The 20384-nt window shown below is 43.5% G+C and overlaps 1 protein-coding gene across 12 annotated transcripts in view; it reads left to right on the top strand.

Annotated features, from left to right (window-relative positions):
- NOD1 (nucleotide binding oligomerization domain containing 1) overlaps positions 1-18213 on the top strand; it is a 29214-nt gene extending 11001 nt beyond the window's left edge. For 5 of the 12 annotated variants that reach the window (XM_037383799.1, XM_037383797.1, XM_037383798.1 and 2 more), the window contains 9 exons: positions 173-1976; positions 3828-3911; positions 4949-5032; positions 6587-6670; positions 8680-8763; positions 10878-10961; positions 11583-11666; positions 13736-13819; positions 15256-18213. In XM_037383799.1, coding sequence (XP_037239696.1) covers positions 173-1976; positions 3828-3911; positions 4949-5032; positions 6587-6670; positions 8680-8763; positions 10878-10961; positions 11583-11666; positions 13736-13819; positions 15256-15328 — 2465 coding nt within the window. In that variant the 3' untranslated portion in view covers positions 15329-18213. Of the gene's footprint in view, positions 1-172; positions 1977-3827; positions 3912-4948; positions 5033-6586; positions 6671-8679; positions 8764-10877; positions 10962-11417; positions 11667-13735; positions 13820-15255 lie in introns of those variants that run through there. The other 7 variants (XM_037383805.1, XR_005103700.1, XM_037383802.1 and 4 more) reach the window with 7 other exon arrangements.
- Positions 18214-20384: the final 2171 nt, after the last annotated feature.

Here is a 20384-nt window from a genome sequence, read left to right as displayed (position 1 = left end):
TCATTAGCACCTGAATTTCCCAAGAAAGTGGTGGTGGCAGCACAAATAGAAGTAATCTGCCAAAGGACCAATTTTACATTAGATTTACTTTTGCTTATTATGCCCTTCAGTTCCCAGAGAGGTGGGTAGCTGTATACATAGGCTGTTTAATAATAGTTCACTGTCTTTTTAGTTAGCAGGTATTGCCAGAAACTCAGATATGAACTGGGACGGGATTCTAAGTTTGTTATGTCATATGCTCAAAGGGAAGAGATGCTGCTTGAAGAAATCTACTCTAACAGTGTTATGGAACTGGTCAGTTTTACCAATGAGAGTCTAGGCAAAGTGTGTCAATTAGAAGCCCTTTTTGATGATGCAGTTGGTCTAATTAATGAAGATGGAGAGACTATTTATGTCTTTGGTGATGCAGGAATTGGAAAATCCATCTTGCTGCAAAAGATACAAAGCCTTTGGGCCAGAAAAGAACTGGATGTTGGAGCCAAATTTTTCTTCCGTTTCCGATGCAGGATGTTTAGTTGCTTTAAGGAAGATGAAGCTATATGTTTGAAAGACCTACTCTTCAAATATAATTGCTACCCAGACCAGGACCCCACTGAGGTGTTCCATCACATCTTGCAATTCCCGCATACAGTTCTCCTCACATTTGATGGCTTTGATGAGATCTATTCCAATTTTGATCTCAGTAGTGTGCCCGAGATGTGTTCACCCCATGAACCCATCCATCCCTTGGTGCTGCTGGTAAACCTTCTCAGAGGAAAACTTCTTAAGGGATCCAAGAAAATTCTTACAGCAAGGACAGGAACTGAGATCCAAAGAAACATAATCAGAAAGAAAGTGTTGCTCCGTGGTTTCTCCAGCAATAACCTGAAGGAATACACTACTGTGTTTTTCAAAGATGAGGGGCAACGAAAAATGGTATTGAACCAGTTGGAAGCTAACCCCAGTCTCTGCAGTTTGTGTTCAGTGCCTTTATTTTGTTGGATTATCTTTAAAAGCTATGAACATTTCCATTCCATGTTTGACAGCCACGAGCTTCCAGACTGTTCTGTTACATTGACAGATATATTTTTGCTCATGATTGAAGTCCATCTGAACCGATCTCTGAAAACAAGTTTGCTGAAGAACAACACCAGAAGCCAAGCAGAGATGTTCGTATCAAGAAGGGAAACTCTTTTAGCTTTGGGTAAAATGGCGTACAAAGGGATGGAGAACTCTTTCTTCATCTTTGAGCAGGAGGAGGCCTCAGCAGCAAACATCTCTGAAGGAGATTTGCAGTTGGGTTTTCTCAGGACAGTTAAAGGTTACAGTGGCTGTGGCAATCAGTCCACTTATGAGTTCTTACACTTAACCCTTCAGTCCTTTTTCACAGCTTTGTTCCTGGTTATTGAAGAGAAAGTGGGTGCCAAGGAGTTACTTCAGTTTTTCAATGAATGCTTTTCCACTGAGACTGCCCAGCCTACTTGTCTTCGTATTCCTTGGTTCAAGAAACAGCTAGCAGGGAAGGATCCTTTCCGAAATAATGAACACTTTCATTTTACCAACCTGTTTCTTTGTGGCCTGCTTTCTAGATCAAAACAGAAGCTCTTCAGACATTTAGTTTTGCCTGCAGTCATTAAGAGGAAGAGAAAGATACTCATCACATACCTTGGGGAAAGCATGAAATCCCACCTGAAAGGCCTCACTCGTTCCAGGCTTCTGAAGTACAATCAGATCCAGGTCCAGCCCCACTTTGTTTGGATGCTGAGATGCCTTTATGAGACTCAAAGTGAGAAAGTGGGGAAGTTGGCTGCCAAACGCATGCATGCCAATTACATCAAGCTCACATACTGCAATGCCTGCTCTGCTGACTGCAGTGCTATTTCCTTTGTTGTGCATCACTTTCAAAAGCGCCTGGCTCTGGATTTGGACAACAACAACATCAATGACTATGGAGTAAAACAGCTCCTACCTTGTTTCAGCAAGCTTGCAGTGATCAGGTAGGAGCTTGTGCAAGCAGGTCCTTGCTTATCCTTGGTTTATTCCACTAACTGCTGGGCTGGGGGAATTGATCTCAAAAGAAGAGGAAGATGAGGATTCTTACTGCTGCTAGAAATTAAAGTTTCGGATCTACCGAAATCTTTGTTCAGCTAGTCACAGGAGCAGGGACAAGCTGTGAATTTGGAAACCCAAATGGAAGGGGTGATAAGTCCTTAGAAGCCAGGACTGTTTTAACCTGTAGGTTTAGTTAGCTCTGGCTCAAGTTGTTTTGTCTCAAAAGAGGATTTTTATGGCAGAAAGTGCTTAAGGGAAAAGAAAGGAAGCAGAAATGCTTCCTCCATTATCTGAAGATTGCCTGAGCCTATCTCTGCCCTTGATCATTTGGGGTAAGAGAGGATCTACTATTCACAATAACCCTTGGTCAAAAGCTCTGAATTTCATGCTTTTACATCCTGCCAAGATGTCTGGCTTTCACAGAACAAAAGCTAACATGTAGTACTCCGTGAAAGGATGTAGTTGAAGTCTTTAGATGTGGTTTTCCCCTGTTTTATAAATGAGAATTTATTCCTCCTGGTTGGCTGTGCTCTTCCTTGGTTTCCTCTAGGATTAAATCAAAGGAAATGACACTTGTTTTTGCAGCTAGTTGCAGATCCACTGACCTCCCAAGAGAAAGCAATAAGGAAACTTGGGAGGTAAATGCATAATTATGTAAGACAAAACAAAGAAGAGAAGGACAGACTTTCATCCTTTGCCCCTATCATGTGATCATGCCTTACACAGTGTGATTTTAACACCAACCGCAGCACCAAACCGATCTGTTAGGTTGCTTTTTTGTCTTTATGGCTCTTCTGATGTTAGGACTTTATTTCTAATGGCCAGTCTCTGCAGGTCAGGAAATGTTGTTTCTAACAGCTTAACCATCCCTTTCAAAGAAGCAGACTGTTCTGATCTGTAGAAATTGGCTCTGATTTCTCCTGTGTGCTGGTGCATTCCAAAGCAACCAAGTTACTAACCAGCAAGAGCAGGGGAAGCTGTCAGTGATAAGGGGCTCTCAGCAGTGAATGTTCAGGTTCTGAGTTTGTGTAAAAACTAAAACTTGTCAAAATGTTTTCATGGGGACAACTTTACCGAGAAAATGTGGTTCATCAGAGTTGGAATGCTTCATGGGAACCTGTGCATTTAGGCAAGGTGAAAAAGCTTGAGAAGTTAAAAAAAAAAAAAAAAACCCAACAAAAAACCCTCAAAAACCAAAACACAGAACAACTGTGAAAAGGAGTAGTTTTACTCTGTGAATGACCAACGTTCATTTGTTCCATGTTGAGTTGGGACAATAAATTTAGAAACATCTAGCACACCCATGGGACTGCAGTTCTATTTCCTGGCCAGGGCTTTTCACAACCTTTATTCAGTGAAGCCTGAATGTGTTGTGACTTTCAAGATGCCTGGCTTTCACTAGGTACTCCGAGAGAAGGTTGCAGGAAGAGTAGTTTGGAAAGCTTGCTTTTGTTAGTGTCAAGCAGGATTCTTTCCTGCAATCACAGTAAATACAGGAGGAGGATGAGGTGTTTGTCTCTGATTTCTGACTTTCTACATTTTATTGGTTTCGGTTCTGTGGGCAGCTTCCAGAGCATTACCTTGGAGATTTGGGGCTTCTTGTTTTTGTTGTTTTTAAAGTGAGCCATAGGAAACTGAGCTCACATTTCCCTTTAATAGCTTTCAATATATGACATAAGGACTTGTTAAAATATTAGAGGAAAATGCATAGATCTCCTGTCATTTTTTAACTGATGGATGACGAACACTTGTAATCTGTATTGATTCAAACTTTCTTTTCATTCCTTTCATTTCAGGCTTAGTGTAAATCAGGTCACAGATCATGGAGTAAGGATCTTGTATGAAGAACTCTCCAAGTACCGAATTGTGACTTTCTTGGGGTATGTACCAATTGGGAGCAAGACACTAGATAATGATACTAGAAAATAAAACTGCAATGCTGACAGTACTGACACAGCAAAGGTAGGGTGGAAACCACAGTTACCTCCTCACTTACTGACCATAAGCAAAGCAGCATTTTGTGTCAGAAACAGTTCAGCTGCCATCCTGTAATCATTCACTGGGAAAAGGACCACAGCTTCCTCCCCTATGACAATGCGTCACAGGGTGGCCTCCCACTGACATCAAACCCTTCTGTCAGGTTACTGAGCCGTGTGGGCATGCTAGTTTTATACCTAAGGCCTTCTGCTAGCTGTGGAGTGGGTAGAGAGAGCAAGAGCAAGAAAGTGTGTACTTTATAGCTAGCACCTTTTGTTTTCTCTGCTGTAAAATGATTTATTTCAACTATGCAAAGCAGATACAGCTTGGTAGAGACTAGTATCGGAAACATACAGTTCATGGTACCAATTTCTGTAAGACCTTATTTAGTTCTTAATCAAGTTGAGACTGGAAGGCATGTTAGCACTGACTTCCTGCTCTTGATTAAGTAGCTACTTAAAAGACTTTTTGAAAAGTGAATATGAATACCAAGAATTGCCGTCTTCCTCCAGTGCCCTAACTTAAGTACATCTGCTCAAGTATCTGATCTTCAGTAATATTTGCAAGGGGATTTTGTGACTTTTAAATGACTAAAAATATGTTCTTCTAGTGTTTTCTCTTCTGACTTCTCTTCTGGCAATATTATTTCTGTACTAACAGAGGAATAAAGGGAAGCTTTGTTTGCTTGGGGAGACCATTTATTTAAAAAATATGTAAGTAATATTTTCCCATGATTTACAGTCTGGTCTCCTTGTATTTTATATCCAGTCCTGCACAATATGAATTGTGTATCTAAATAGAAATACAAGCAACTGTGAATGTGTACAAAGCCGTACAAAAATGATAGATCTTATGTGTGCATTCTAAAACATTCAGGTTGTAAATATTAATGTAACAGCAGGAATAACCTATTTTTAACAATGTGATTTTTTTCGTTAAGCTTATACAACAATCAAATCACTGATGTCGGAGCCAGATATGTTGCAAAACTGATTGAAGAGTGTTCAAGCCTTGAATATGTTAAGTATGTTGGATTTTTTTTTCCTTTCTACAGTATTCTAATTAAGGTAAAGCAACTTGAAACAGGAAGGAGCGTGGAAAAAAGACAAAAATTATGTTTCAGATCAAATAAAATGTAGGTTGCAGTTGTATAGTCTTTTACAGTAGTCTAGCAGTGAGTGGCACCAGGTAAAACTCTTGAATCCATAGTCTTTGCTGGAATGTAGTAGTAGTCAAAAGGAGAGCATGAGACCTGTTCTTTACTTAAATCAAATCTGAGCACCTGAGTGAGGCTTAAGTGGTGCATGAACCTTGCTGCAATAGACAAATTCACTTGGATTCAGTACCAAGCTGTTTTATATCCTGTCTTTTACGGGCCATTGGAGTCAGGCTGTGCTCGTGTCATACTTTGTCTCTGGAATTCCCCAAATTCACTTGGTGAGTTGTTCCCTCTAATTCCTGGAACTTCCCCAGATAAGAGTGTCTGGCCATGCACAACAGTGGTTTGACATAAAGGTAGATCATTAACCAATGGTTTAATTGTGACCATAGCAGAAAATAGAGGTAACTAAAGCAATGTCATCTGTTGGTATGAATGTAGCAACTGGCAGCCAGGGACTATTGAGTTCTAGTCCTTGTTCTGCTGCTACCTTGTTCTGAAACCTCACACTAGCTATATCGCTCCCACTTTATTTCCAGAGTTTTGAAAACCAGGAGTGCTTTGGTTCTTTCACTGCTTTGTCACAGTGCTTTGCTTATTTAATCTAACTTTCACAAAAAAAGCCTGTTGGAAGGTGGTCATTTTCAGGCTGCATAGTAATCCCAGAGATTATTTTGAGGTAGAGTGCATATTCATGTGCCTGAAATCAGTCAAACGAGCCAGTATTACTTTATGTGAATGTAGTGGGTTGAGGGCGTTTTGGTTTTGGTTTGTTCTTTATGTCAATGTATATACCATTGAGACTTATCTCTTCCTTGAACTCTAGCCATTTGATACCCCCACATAGGTCAAAAAAAGAAAAGATCTTCTGTAGGGTGCCAGCCAGAGACACTGACTGCTGCACTGACCTATGCCACTGCCTGTAGCCTGTGCTCAGAACAGAAGGACTTGAGCTATTAGAATCTGTGCTCATCAGCTGCAGCCTCCTCTGGAGCCACACACAATTAAGAAATACTCTGTTCCAAGGGCATCGTGAAACATGCTGCGTGTAATTCATGTACTCGGTAGCAACTGCTGATATTATAAACTATATTAAAAACTAGGCAGGAGTTCTTATCTTGAGGACCAGTTCGCAAAGCTCATTTCTGACATCCTGAGCACAAAACTCAAGACTCTACAGTAATATTTGTGATTTGGAGGGCTGAGATGCAAAATATGTAAAAGGCAACACAAAGTGATGTATTTTAATCAAAGGTCAAATGCCTGCAGTATTTTTTTTACTCCAGGTTAATCTTCGATAATTGTAGTTAGCCTCCAGAGTTAATTAGTCTTAAATATTTGTATTGCTTTCTGAGCTGGTATTCTAATAGCTGTACAGTTATAAGTCATGTACCTCATCAATTCATGTATTTTGTGCAGAATAGGAGCAAACAAAATTACTAGCGAAGGAGGGAAGTGCCTTGCCCAGGCCATCCAGAAGAGCAAGACAATGTTTGAAATTGGGTAAGTTCAGTGCTAAGGAGCAGAGCTCAGGACTTGATCTTGGCAAGGCATCTGTAAATCCCTTAGGATTCCTGCTTTCACTCTTACCTTCTCTCCTGCTGTTCCTCCCCGCCCCCAACAGAGGCATGACAACAAACAAGTGCAGAATCGTAGCCACATTTTCCACTCAGAGGGAAAAGAAGGGCTGCTTTATTGTTCTCAAGTTCACACAATGTTTTGGGCTTTTTTTCCCCTGTTCTGACAGAACCTTAAAGAAGATACAAACTAGCAAGAGGACAGTATGTAAAGATAGCCACTTTCCTTATGGCAACACAGCTATTCTAGAGATATTCGGTCATTTTTAAATCTGGATGGGTTTATGACTATTGGCAATCTACCTAGTTATTGAGTGTCATTACAGTGGTCAGACCTTCTGCATCAAGTCTTGATAAAGCAGCAAGCTGGGAGAATAAAAAGGAATTCCTGTCATGCTTCTCTCTAGGCTGTCCCTAACTGGAGAGTCTGCTATTATTGGAGAGAGATCTGAATGTACTCTAAACCTTTAGTCCTTGTCCTCTTTCTCAGCAGAGGTGCTAGTCTTGAGCATTTGATTATTCCCCCGCCCCCTTTGGCAAATCCCAGTTTCTCTTTCCACTTCATAGGAGAACATTTTGCTCAGAAGCTAATACTCAAATACATGGAATTAAAACCTCTGTTTGGCCATCGTGAATCTCACAGTAACCCTGAAATATGAAAATCAGATTTTTGAACAGTCATATTTTTGGCCTTGAATTTTGTTGTTCTACATTTCACGAGTATACTCAACAGCGTGCACACTTCCATTGTCATATAGCTGGGTCTGCTGTGCTGTACTTGCTGTAATTTCAGTGAAGGTCTCTTATTTTCTCCTGCAGAGGAAATTATCACTCCAAATGGATTTAGGATAACCTGGACAGAAATGTTGAAACAGATACATTCAGCATTCACATAACAAACTGCACCGGGCCTAAAGGACAAGGAAATTCTGGGGAGCTTACTGGAAGTGGATGTGTTTAGATACCATAAAGCTCAATTGATTTTAAAAGAGCTGCCAACTAATTACCCATCAAGCTGAGTGTGGCTCTGAGTCATTAAGCCATGATCCCTGTTAAAAAAACTCTCATACCTCAGCAGAGGCTCTTTCAAACCTCATAATATAGGGTGAATTTTCAAAGTGGTTGGTCTGCATAGAAAAGATTTGACCAGACACTGCTATTAAATGTTGATTAAAATCTCTGCAGCTTTTACCACTCTCTTACCTTCTCTTAACGCTTTGTGTTACCAACGGTTGTTTTGCCATTGGTAATACTATTACTTCCGAATGTGTGAAAGAGACCAGGGTCACGCTGTCCCTGGGAAATTTTGATCTTTCCCTTGGCAGCTGGCAAGAGAGGAGATTCCACTTGGGTGTAACACTGAAGGAACTGTAGCCATTTTGCCAGACTGTTCTGAAGGAGAGGGGGAGCTGGTAGAGCAGTTCACTTCAGAAAGTCACCCCTTTGGTTGTGGATCCCCGTGCAGTTGTGTGTCTGGGGAGTCTTTCTCAAGACCTGTACTTTTCACTGTGTAAAGGCTGGTCTGCCCAACAGGTAACAGGAAAACTGCAGCATGGGCATGGGGAGGAAATGCTGAGCAGGAAAATGATAGGATTTAGGACTTGGACTCCTCTAGCCTGTAAGGATACATGGCTGCAGAGGCTTTGCTCAGTGCAACAAGGTGATCCCAAAAGCAGTCATGCTGCAGCAGGCTGTCTCCTAGAGCTGCTTCTGTGCTGTGGCCTTGGGGTGCTGGTGAGTCAGCAGAGGCTGGCAGTGTGGTGTGCAGGGAGTGGAACATGGCTGGCTTGGCAGGGAAGGTCCTGCCAAGTTTCTCACAAGCCTGAAAGACTGTGAAGTAATGTGGGGGGCGGGGGTGTAGAAAAAAGGAGAATGCAATGGTGAGGGGCAGTAGGGCAGCACACCTGATATCTCCTGGTTTCCTCTCTTCGCCAGGATGTGGGGTAATCAAGTTGGAGACGAAGGAGCAAAGGCATTTGCAGAGGCCCTGAGGAACCACCCCACGTTAACAAATGTGAGGTAAAACACCAGCAGAACCAGGCAGCTCAGCATAGCCCTGGCTTTCTCATTGTACTTTGAAGCAATGACTTTTCCCACCAAGCATTAGCTTGGAACACCATCTGGTATCACAGCCTTCGCTGTGTAACCAACAGGGTGCAAGCAGGAGGCCAGATTGAATCAAGAAGACCTGTGCAGCCATTAAGCAAGTTAAAAATATTGCAGGTCTGGCATCCTTTCCTCTGTCTGCACCTCCTCCCCTCATGCTGCACAGAGTTACTGGCATTTGTGAAAGCACATGGTCAGTGGGTGCCGTTTTCATCCAGGAGCATTAGCAGAAAGTTGCATCAGCTGTCACAGAATGAGGCTCTCAAGTGTTAACTCACTGTGAAGTTTCTGTTGTGAAGGCACAGCTTCTACTGAAGTAATTTTTAGGCCAGAAGCCGTTTGGGTAGGGACTGGGGTATTCTTAAATTCAGGCTCAACCTGTACTCCAGTGGAGCTATGACACCACACATTGTGTTAATGAGATGTAGTTCTCGTTGGAGTTCAGTGATTCATCCCAAACGAGCCTACTGGAAGCCCTAGTGTGGGTGAAATTGGTAGCACAGCACAGAGAGAAGGCAGCATTGTAACACAGCCCATCCCCTGCCAGACTTTCAAATGCTGGCTAGGGATTTAAAGATGCATATTGTGGTGGCTGCTCCTGTTTTGGCATCCCTTCAGACAGCTGGAGCACTGGGTTCATGGTGATCCTTTCGATTTGCTTCCCCGTTCCACTGGCCTGCACGGTGTGGGAGCAGACAAGACTCCTTGGTTTCCCCACAAGGTGGCACATGGCACTAGTTTCTTTAGAACCACGGGAGTCTGGGGATCTCTGGAGAGCTTATTGCTGCCACTTCAGATCCAGGAATTTCAGAGCTGGTGCCTTGTCCTCCTTTCTACGAGCAGATAGCCAGGCTTAAAAAGTAACAGCTGAACAGGTGCAGTGACCTAGATATATTTGAAGTTAAAAGCTATCTGAAATAGCCATCTTCCCATAATTGCAGATCCATCCAGATGCATCAGACTTGAAAGAAAACATTTTGAACCTGAATCAGCGCTGAGAGATTCTCAGATGGGAACAAATATGCTCATGAATGTGTTTGCAAAAATAAGGAGGAGTAACTGCTGGTTAGAGCTAGGTTTTGCTGGCACCTGTGCAGGGTGAATCTTCTGCTCTGTGGTGTACTTGCACTTGGGTTCATTTCTAATTTTCCACTGGTTAATTTTGCTTCATGATTTGACCTAACAGTTAGCACCAGTGGTAACTTTACGTGAAGGTCGGGGAAAGATAATCCCGACTACAGCAGTTTACTTCAGCATATTTACCATTTTTAGGCCCAGTCATGATGGACTGGGACTATTTTGTTTCAGCTGAAGCTAGGAGGGACTCCTGGTAACACGTATGTGTGCTGTTGCCTACTTGATCCCCCTTTCTACCTTTTTTTGAGACCTTACATTATTTTCAGGCTGTGGCCTGGCTTTTGAGGTGGGAAATGCTTTTTGAACCCTCAAAGCCTGGAGCATAACTTTAACTGGATGATTTTGCCAATGCCTATTCAAAGAACGAAGGGCAGACTAAGAAATGTTTTGTGGTCTGTAATGGAAAGCATGCATTTACAAGCTCATCTCTATACACAACAGAAGGTGTTGTGTTTGGAAGAAGAATGAGGTATTCAGGTGTCTGAAGGACTTAAAGGACAAAGTGCCCAGTTTGTACAGGGACTTCGGATGACAAATGTCTGTAAAAACCTGTGTACTGCTAAGCACAACTCTTTGTCCTTGTAAAAGCCTTGACCCTCAAAATCACTGGGTGCAACTCTGCTGTCAGTCTCAAGAGTGCAACCCACTGACAGCAAACCTTATGGCCTGCGTGATATACTTGCACTCAGGCTGTAGCCTGTGAACTGTTCTCACTTGTAAAAGTTGTAAGGACTTACTGGTTTCCAAAGTATGTGAGCCTTTGAAACACCCAAATGCTGAACTGCACAACTGGGAAACAGATCATCCAGGATATTCACTAGTATTCGGCAAGGGAAGGGCCAAGTGATGCTGGCTGTTTCTTATGCATTTGTTGTATCTTTAATTCACAGTCTCGCATTCAATGGCATCACAACAGAGGGAGGCAAAAGTATTGCTGAAGCTATGCAACACAACAACTCCGTGAAAATATTCTGGTAATAGACAGTGTGGTCTACTTCTCCTCCTCTTCCTTCTCTAGAGAAAGCTACAGCCTAATTTTATTTCCTCCAATCCCATCACCACCTCCTACTCTCCCCTCCTCTCACCCTCTATGCTTTCACTACCAGCAAGCTGTAAGATACATCCCTTTGGAAGAATGTGGACATGAGTAATGGATCAGCAGCACATGTCCTTTAGGACACATTTCGATGTCCCAATGTCACGCTTTGCTCTGCTCCCTCCATCTTGCTTTCTCCATCTTCTCTCACTTCCGTCGTCTGAAGTCAAGTTCTTTGTCCTCAGTTTTTGCACCTCTTCAGCGTTGTCTACCTCTCTACTTTTTTCCGCTGCACCTTATCCACTTTTTAGACATTAAAACATCAGGAGAAAGTATCATGAGAGCATTGCTCTGAGAAATAAAGATCTGATACTATTGTCTCTTCTTTCTCCAGGACTTCTCTTCAGTGTCTGTTTGTGTCCAACCTTTAGAAATTGCTCAGGGCAGGAACAGCACATCCCCCTTTGGCTGTCTAAAGCTAAGTCACAGACAAGCTGGAAGAACAGGGGGCTGACAAATAATGATAACATCCTAAGTGAACATTTTCTCTCCCACTTAGGTTGACTAAAAATGAGCTGGATGATGAGGCAGCAATGAGTTTTGCAGAGATGCTGAAGGTCAACAAGAAGCTGGTGCATTTATGGTGAGTTACATTCCACAGAGGCACAGGCTCTTTGGCAGTCACTGCATTAAAACCTCACCTTCCAAGTCTATGTAGGTCACAGTAAGCTTTCTGCGCATGGTCTGGATGCAGCTGACTGGTTGTAGATGGTTCTAATGGAAAGTTAATAAAGCTGCTGTCTAGCATTTTGAATTTGCTTTCATCCAGGGAAAAGTTTAAGCTCGTTGTGTGTCCTGGTAACTTTTGAACTACTAATTGATTTCATCTCTCCTTAGGGGAACAGTACTGGCCTCAAACACACAAGTTAAAAAAAAAAATACAAGCAGACAGCTGAAATAGAATGACCTTATTATGATTCTTACTATTTATCATCATACAATGAAAGCAGCAAGCTCAACTCTTACCCTTCAACCAAGAACCTATATGACAGACACTTAAATACATGTCCCATTTGCCTGAAGTTTTCTTCTAGGGCTAGCGCTTTCACTCATGCAAGGCAGTCATCAATAAGACATAAATCCCCAGGAAACCAGGGATTATTTCTAGCAATCTCAAAGAGACTTGTTAAGCTTCTAAGAAAACACAGCATTGGCTGTTCTAATCCAGAGGTTCACAAGAATTTGTCCAGGGATGGGGTTGGGCAGATGTGGGCTGTGAAACAAGTAGCTGTCCCTTCATTCCAAGTGAGAACATAATAAATGGAATCCCTTTACAAACTTTACAAAGGCTTTGCTAACTACAGTCTAGTATTCCCCATAGGAAGCCTAGTTCCTGCCCCTTAGGAAGTGTGCTAGTTGTCAGAGGTGCCAAGTAGCCTTTTTTGAAAGCAGTAGAAGCTGTGGTGCCCATCACCCTGAAGATAAAAAGGCAAGGCGGGGACTTCTTTGCACACAGCTGCAGAATGCTTCACTGAGCAGTTTCGTTTGAATTAACTTCCCCCATCCAAAGCAGCATAGTAATCTTGATACATGTCTTTACCATGGCTCAGTATTGTTCAAGGGTTTCTGCCAGTAGACAAATTTACTTTGCTGGTTATACCAGTGGATACCTCCAAAGGTCACAGTGACCTATACAGATGGTTGACCTTGAGCAGAACCACAGTATTTTTCCAACAGCTGAAAGAATCTACTGGATCTCCTTGCATTTTGATTCATTTACCAAGCGCAGAAGGTCCTTTAATGGGAATGCCTCCCTGCTTCCTTCCTTCCTTCCTTCCGCCCTCCCTAAGAGATGGTTCAATTCAGTCCAATTTTCAGCCTCATCCTGAATCCTGTAGGATTCATACAGCCAGTCCCATGGAGTGGTACAGCTATGGGGCACACCATGGTAGACTGAAAGGTAAGTACTGGATTAGGCTAGGGTAATAAGTGTTTATATACTCATGCAGATGGAGGGGGCTTTGTTCATTTTTAGCTAGGGGGATGGTCTACAGTGGTTAATAAGAGTTACCTACTGCCTCATCAGTTGTGCTGCTTGAGGACCTTTTGTATCAGTTTTTCCCCTCAGCTCAGATGAGACATACTTTAGAGCTGCTAAGGTGACTTCACTGGGACTTGGGCCTGCTCATACGAGAGACAAATTCAATGCCTTATTTTTCAAAGATCTTGCTGGTCTGATAGACAAGACACAGGACTATTTGGCAACCTCTAGAGCATAACTACTAAAACACTAGGCCTACGCAGGGTTTGTACTCAGAATTTTCTGTACGTCACTTAAAAATGTTTCACAGTGTTCTTACTAAGAAAACAGAGCTAAGAGGTTAGTCTATCTCAAAGAATCCAAATATCACAATCCCATACCAGTAGTAAAGAATTGCTAGCAGAAATTTGTCAGCTATGTAATTAAACTCAGTATCTCCAGAATGCAACCGCATGCAAGATTAAAAGGAAAAAGACTAATACTCTGGGCTCTGTTTCTGAAAGGGCATGTGGGGCATTTGATCAATGCTGTGTACCATCCTCACAGATAGAAATCACAACGGTCGTCTTGTGGCAGACAGCTTTGCTACTTGACATCAAGCTGAGTGTAGTTTGTGCATGCACTGTAAATTAGTTTGCCTGTTAGATTGACATGAAGTGCTTTCTTTTTAGGCTTATCCAGAATCAAATTACAGCCAAAGGGGTGAAGTACCTCAGTGAAGCTCTCAAGGAGAACACAGCTATTAAAGAAGTCTGGTAAAGATCCCTTCCTCAAAGGCTCACTTTGTAAACTTTCTTTCCTTTTAAGACACTTCTGGCATTACTACTTTCCAGCCTAAAAAGTTCACAGCAGGTTTATGTGAGGCAGGGATTGTAGTTCTGGGTGCGGGTTTCAAATAGGTAAAAAGCCTCTGTCATTGAAACACTTCCTTGTGTGTTATGAATTTCAAGCAGTTGTGTTAGTTCACATCTGTTTGTACCACTGATTTGCAGAATGTGTGTATTTGTGGAATTGGGGCCTAAATGTTTAGATTAGGTTTTGCTTGCCCTGATTTCAACTTTTGAATGTGTTCATGCTTTTCAGGAGCTAAATTCCAGCAAGCAGGAGATGGTTACATTTAATTAGCATTACTACTTTGGTTCATAGAATTTGTGCTTGGATTTTCTTTGGGCGATGCTCCAAACACACTGAAAGTGCTAAGCTACAAGAAGATTAACTTTTTAAGATTTGCTTGTTTTAGATTAGATGGGCATAGTCACACATGTGCATTGTAAGGCACAAAGCCAAATACCACATTCCTTCCTTCACCTCAGGGAGCTCAGGAGTCAATAGATCTGTGCTGGTTTTAGCACTGCTGCTTTATTACTGAACATGAAATTTATTTTAAAATATATATATTTGTTTTAGTGAAAGGACACTGAATTCTTGCTTAGAAAGACGATGACTTGCTATCTGAATAGTGGGTTCCCTGGAGATGTGGAAGAGATGCTTTTTTCAAAGGCCACTGTCAGCTTTTGTCTACAGAAGAGGCATCAATTCCCACTTGAATCATTCTGAATCTTCAGACTGAGATCTGTCTTTTGATTCTTGCCTGAATTTTCAGAGGTGTTCCCAAACCAAATAATTTCGTAAGTCTAAATGGTTTAGTAGATTTCAGCATTTCTGAAAGCTCCACTTAACCAGGCCGCTCATTTTCAGGGGCATAAATATCAATGTAGATTAACTTTCTGTAGCCAAACTTGAAAATTTTGCCATAAGTAATTTCACATGAATAACGCTCGAGTACTTAACAGTTTTCTTCCCATGTTGTCATGGGAGACACAAAATTATCTGGAGACTATTTAAATTTCTTTAAACTAGTCCACTGCATGGTAAGAACCTTTGTCAGCTATGTGCTGCTTGCTGAAATGCAAGCAGCCTGGATATCCAGCACCAGTTTTAGTTTAATGAAGTTTAGGTGTCTGTTCCGTTTTTATTTCTGAAGAAGTAGCCTTGTTCCTCATATGTGCAGTGGGAACAGCAGTGCTGTAGCCTGCATGTCTGGGGCCAGTTCCCAACTGTGCGCCCTTGAGAAGCACACAGCTCACACGGCATTGCGAAACTGCGTTCTCTGCTCCAGAGCCTTGGAAAAACAGAAGATGGGCAACAGTCACTCCCTTACTTTTACATCCCTTTTGGTTTTCCTCTGCAGTTTGAACGGGAACCCGATAAGCCAAGAAGAGGCCAAAGCTTTTGACAATGAAGAACGGATCATTTGCTTTTGAATGAGGACTTTGTCGTTTTGACAAGCTTTGTGTTACAAAGGTTACTGCTACACTTGGACTGCAGTTTATAAAGGCGTAAATCTGCAGTGCTCATGGCAGGAGAGAGACACATGATTAGCTGCCTTTTTATGAACATTCTGTGCTCCCTCAGCTCCATCCCTTACCCTGCCTGTTATTCTTAATCCTTCTGGTGAGTGGGAAGTTGCCTGGGTAAATAATTGATGTTTGTATGGTGCTTTGAAGATGAAATGCAAAGTGTTAACAGACCAAATCCAGTGGCAGGTGTATGCATTTTGATAACTGAGTTTAGATTTATTTTGTACACCGATGTAAATAACCTCTAACTTATTTATACACATAAATGTACACACAAACACACACACATATAGGTATAGATATATGCAAGAAAGGGTGCAAGATGCGCAAACTCCACAACCTCACAGTATTATCTGCCTCATAACTGAAAATGAACATAGATAGCTTTACTGGAAACATAATCCATCTATAACGATTGTATGGTACCAATGTTCTCAACATGAGTACCTTTCTCCTGCCTAGAAATAGACCCTTATTTCTCCACTGACTGAATACAAGTAGCATTGTAGACATTGCTTTTGTCTTTTTTTTTTTTTTTGAGAAATGAATACATCAAGCTCAGATTATTTTCAATAATCTTTTTTTTCATATTGAAGCCAATACGTTTTCTTTTATACAACCAAAAATCCTTACTGCTGTAACTGTAAAGGCATAAAAATGGCAGTAAAACACTTCTGCTTAAAATTTCCTGAGGGCTACATAGAAACTGCTGCCTCCTGTTTCCATAGTATTTGTTCTGGGGAGGGGGTCTGGAGATAAATGTGAAAAATTAATTAGCAGACTGTTCATTGCCTTGTCTCTTGGCCTAGACAATGTGCTGGTGGCAGTACACCAATATTAAGTTGCCTAGTTTCAGTGGGGAGGAAAGATGATTGAAAATCAATTGCATCAAGTAGAGATCCCTTTTCCCAGCAACGTGTAAGCACAGAGAAGGATTGAGATTGGCTTGTAAAGCTTTTATTCTATGCTTGAATTAGTGGAAAGAGCAAGGAAAGGGCAGGTATCAATGATAAGGACCAGCAAGAAAGCATTATCCCCCTGCAAATAATTAGTGTTTAGGGAGTGTAACTTTATACGCCCTTAAAAAAAAAACAGTTTGCAAAGGAGTGGGGTATTTGATTATTTATGTGTGTGTGTGTGAGTGCACAAATTAGGCATGCTTTATAGACATAAGCTCAAATTCTACCCCACAATGTGTACAAGGAACCTAAAATGGAAAAGTATGAGCCATTTTCCTTCCTTCTTCTGTGTTACCACCCTCCAAAAACTTGGAGAAACAGTTCTCCCGTTGCTGACTAACCCACAAAACCTTGGTAGGCTGGAAGAAGAATCTCCAGTTAAATTGCCAAACCAATGACCCCTCACCTTCCCATCTCCCAAATCTGCTCCGTAAAGCAAAATGTGAAAAAAGCCTTGCTTTGGAGGTCAGAGTTTCTCTATTTTCTATCTGGTAGCAGACTTTTCCCAGTCCCCAATTCTGTTTACTCCCTTCGGCTCCCTAACACACTTTAAAATACTCATAAAGCTGTTCACAAAACCCACAGTTTAAAAAAACAAAAAAGAAAACCAACTTACTGTTCTTTATTTCCTCCCTGTCCATGGTATCAGCACTGATTTTTCACAGGGAGACAGATGAGGCTTTTAGACTGTGCCAGAGGAAAGAGCTAACTTGAATGATTTCTGCACCTGAGCCATTTGTTTACCGAAGCAAAAGGGCACACAGTTACAGATGAGCTGGATTTCAATTGTAAAAACATCTGTCAAAGCCAGGCCTTTAAAGACTTCACAGCAACTTTAACAAATGAAATACCCATGCACCTTGTCAAGAAGTTGTTCCTGTTTTGCCAGCCTGCCCTTATTGGAGGGGAGGAGATACTGGTGCAGGAAGGGCCTTCACACAGGTGTCATTTGCCCATGTTGGGGGGAAGTGTGCTTCCAGTTTGCTCTAATCACTGAAATATGTGTTCATTTACCAGGCAAAAAAAAAAAATAAATAAAATAGTTTAGAACTCCAGCTCCTGTCTTCGTTTCACTGACAGACTAAAGGAGTACAAAGTGTCTCTGACAGCTCCCTCCAAGCTTTCCAATGCGAACGCTTCTGGCCCTTTTTTGGTTTAGGGCTGCCTTTGGAGCTATTTGTAGCATAACAACCTCAGCCCTGTTGCAAATCCTGTTACATGCCCAGCTGTTAGAAGCCAGCATCAAAGGCAGTGTTTTCAGGGACAGGTGTGTCTACAGGGCTGCAGCAGCCAAACAGCCTCGGAGTAAGTGGTGGCAGGTTCAAGCCAAGTTCCATGTAAGGAGTTTGACACTTGATTCTAGTGCTAGTGACTGTGCTAGTCATAGCCACCCATTTCAGAGGTGACTTAGAGCTGGGAGCACTCATTTGGGTTGGGCTGAAGGTCTGAATACAGCTCAGTCTGGCTTCGGCAAAATTGAGGGGTTTCACAGCATCCTACTCCTAATTCACCCAGGGCAGAGAGTTTGCTTCACACAGCACATCACAGCTTCAGGAATTGTGCTGGGGAAACTGGGTGCTGCTCTGTGAGCAGCTGGAGTTTCCTTTTTTGTTGCCATAGTGTTTCAGGCTGCAGTTCTTCCTTCAAACTCTTATGACTATTTGTAGAGTGCATCAGGGCAATGCATTTTTAGCTTGCAGCAAGAGCCTTGTTTACTAGAATTCAGAGACAACTAACTTTTTTAAGACTCATTTGTAATTTGCTAAGACCTTCTCTGTGTGCGGGGTTATGGTTTTTTCACTTGTCCACTGTGATATTAAACAGCTTTTTAAAAAAACTTGAACAGGCTGTCTGCAAGTGCTTTGGTTTTGCTGAAGCCTTGTCAAGCAGACACTTGGCTAGATCGAGACAGGACTGTGACAGCCTAGCTAATTCTGGCTGCAGATGAGCAAGAGCTGTGGCAGCTGGAGAAGGGCACTCACAGCTGCCACTGTCCACAAGGGACCTTTCCAGCAGCAGGTGCCAACCCAGTTAGAGGCAGTGAGGGAGACCATGACGGTGGCTCAGGGACATGCTGCTGCTGTGCCCCTGTAGTCCTCCTGCCGCACTGACCGCAGGAGCTCGTTGTGTTTCCACCCACTGCTGGGGGCAAAGCACTTGCATTTGGCTGGTGTGAGCTGTGAGTGCTTACTGGTGCCAGATAATAGTGGCCCTTGAGAGAGCCCTGCTGCAACACTGTGCTGTCCCGCTCTTGTCACATACTGCCAGGTCTTTGGGAAAGGATGCTTTCCTGACCCTGGTTTAGTGCTGCAAACCGGGTGTCAGACCTGCATCTCCAGCTGTTAGACCCCAGTTAAAGACTTGCAGGGTGGCACCAGGCCACACAGCCTTTGTTTTTCAAGCACAGCCAGCACAGGGTCCCAATCCCTGCATCCCATGCTGTGGGAGCAGCACTGATGCCAAAAGACGAGAGACCCATGCCTGCTTCCCTGTAGCTTCACCCCGTTCCCTTACCTCAGTTTGGAAGCGGAAAACAGGAGCCCGTTGCAAAGCTGTATCCAGAGCTGCAGTCAGGACCAAAGGCGTGAGAGCCAGGCCAAAGGCAGCGAGGGATGGGTGCACCATGAGCAAGGAGAAGTCACTGCAGAGGCCGCTCTGTTTTCAACTGATGGAAGAAATAATCATAGCAGTAAAAAGCTACAGCTTTAGTAGATTGAAACAAAATAGCAGGATCCTTCCAGCTGAAAATGGAGGCCAGGTCGGGAGCTGCCTGCTGTGCTAGAGGACTCGGGTTTTACTCACAGGAGATGGTTTCTGTTGGCTTGCTGGGGGCTTTCAGTTGGCCCTGGGGGATGGGTGAGGCTTCTAAAAACACAACAGTGTTAACAGTGGCAAGTCCTTCCCTGGGTGGGGACAAATGGTGAAAGGGTGCCAGGGTGTCCCCTCTTTTCATGTTCAGATTCCCTGTGAAGCTCAACAGGGCCAAGGTTAGCCAGTGTTCATCCTGTGCTCCCAGAGGTAAATGAGAGCTGAGGGCACGAACTGCAAAGGTTCGAAATAACTCGGTTCAGGTACACAGGGGGACTCGAAAGCAGGGATGATGTTTCAGAGAAAACAGCAGCTTCGGCTTCAGGAGCATCAAGGCATGAGAGGTCACAGCAGGCAGGTTAGGGAATAAAAACTGGTCTTGTAGTCAGCAAGGGGCAAAGCCACAGCCATAGCTTTATACTGGGAAAGAGGGGGGTGTCCTGTGCCCCCATACATCCACGCTGATGGGGACTTCCCAGGTGACTCACCGGAAAGCAGCAGATACCTAGCAGGGCTGGTGCAGCCTCACCCGTCCGAGCTCGGCACCTCCAGGGGTCAAGAGACGTGTTACGGTGGTAATACGTGAACCCAACCCCTGCCGCGCAGGGGGCCTGCAGCGCTGGCACCAGGGCTGCTGAACAGGGGCCTTCCCGACAGCCCCAGGAGGCCGGGACCCTCCAGAGCAATGAGGAAATGGAAGCCGCAGAGGTGGGCACCAGGTATGGGAAAGGAGGAACCAGATACTTCCCTTGCTCTGGCTGTCCTGCTGGCAGCTGCCACCGCGTTTTCTCTGCCCATCAGAGCTGCTAAGGCAGGGCCAGCAGTCCAAATCCCAGCCCTCCGCCAGCCTGGCCCCCGCCCCAGCCCCACATGTGGGGTCATTCACCCGAGAGCAGCTCTGTCATTTTACTGGATGCAATTTTCCTGCTTTGGTGGGTCCTCTCGTTCCTTGCCCCCGAGCTGCAAACTTTCGCAGCCCTAGCCACTGCAACACGCTCAGGTGGCAGCCACCGCATAGACCAGCGGCCGCTGCTGCCCCTCTGGAGCATCATGCCGCTTTGGAGGCATCAGCAAGGCAGGGTGTCATATGCTTAATGGGGGCACGATTAAATCATCGTGACCTGGTCACACACAGCCCTTTTCGGCAGCCCAGTGGGACCAAAGAAGAGCAGACAGATGCTTTCCCCAAGCTT

This window comes from Falco rusticolus, chromosome 4 (genome assembly GCF_015220075.1).
Source record: "Falco rusticolus isolate bFalRus1 chromosome 4, bFalRus1.pri, whole genome shotgun sequence".
Lineage (NCBI taxonomy): Eukaryota > Metazoa > Chordata > Aves > Falconiformes > Falconidae > Falco > Falco rusticolus.
This window is presented reverse-complemented; position numbering and strand designations above follow the sequence as displayed.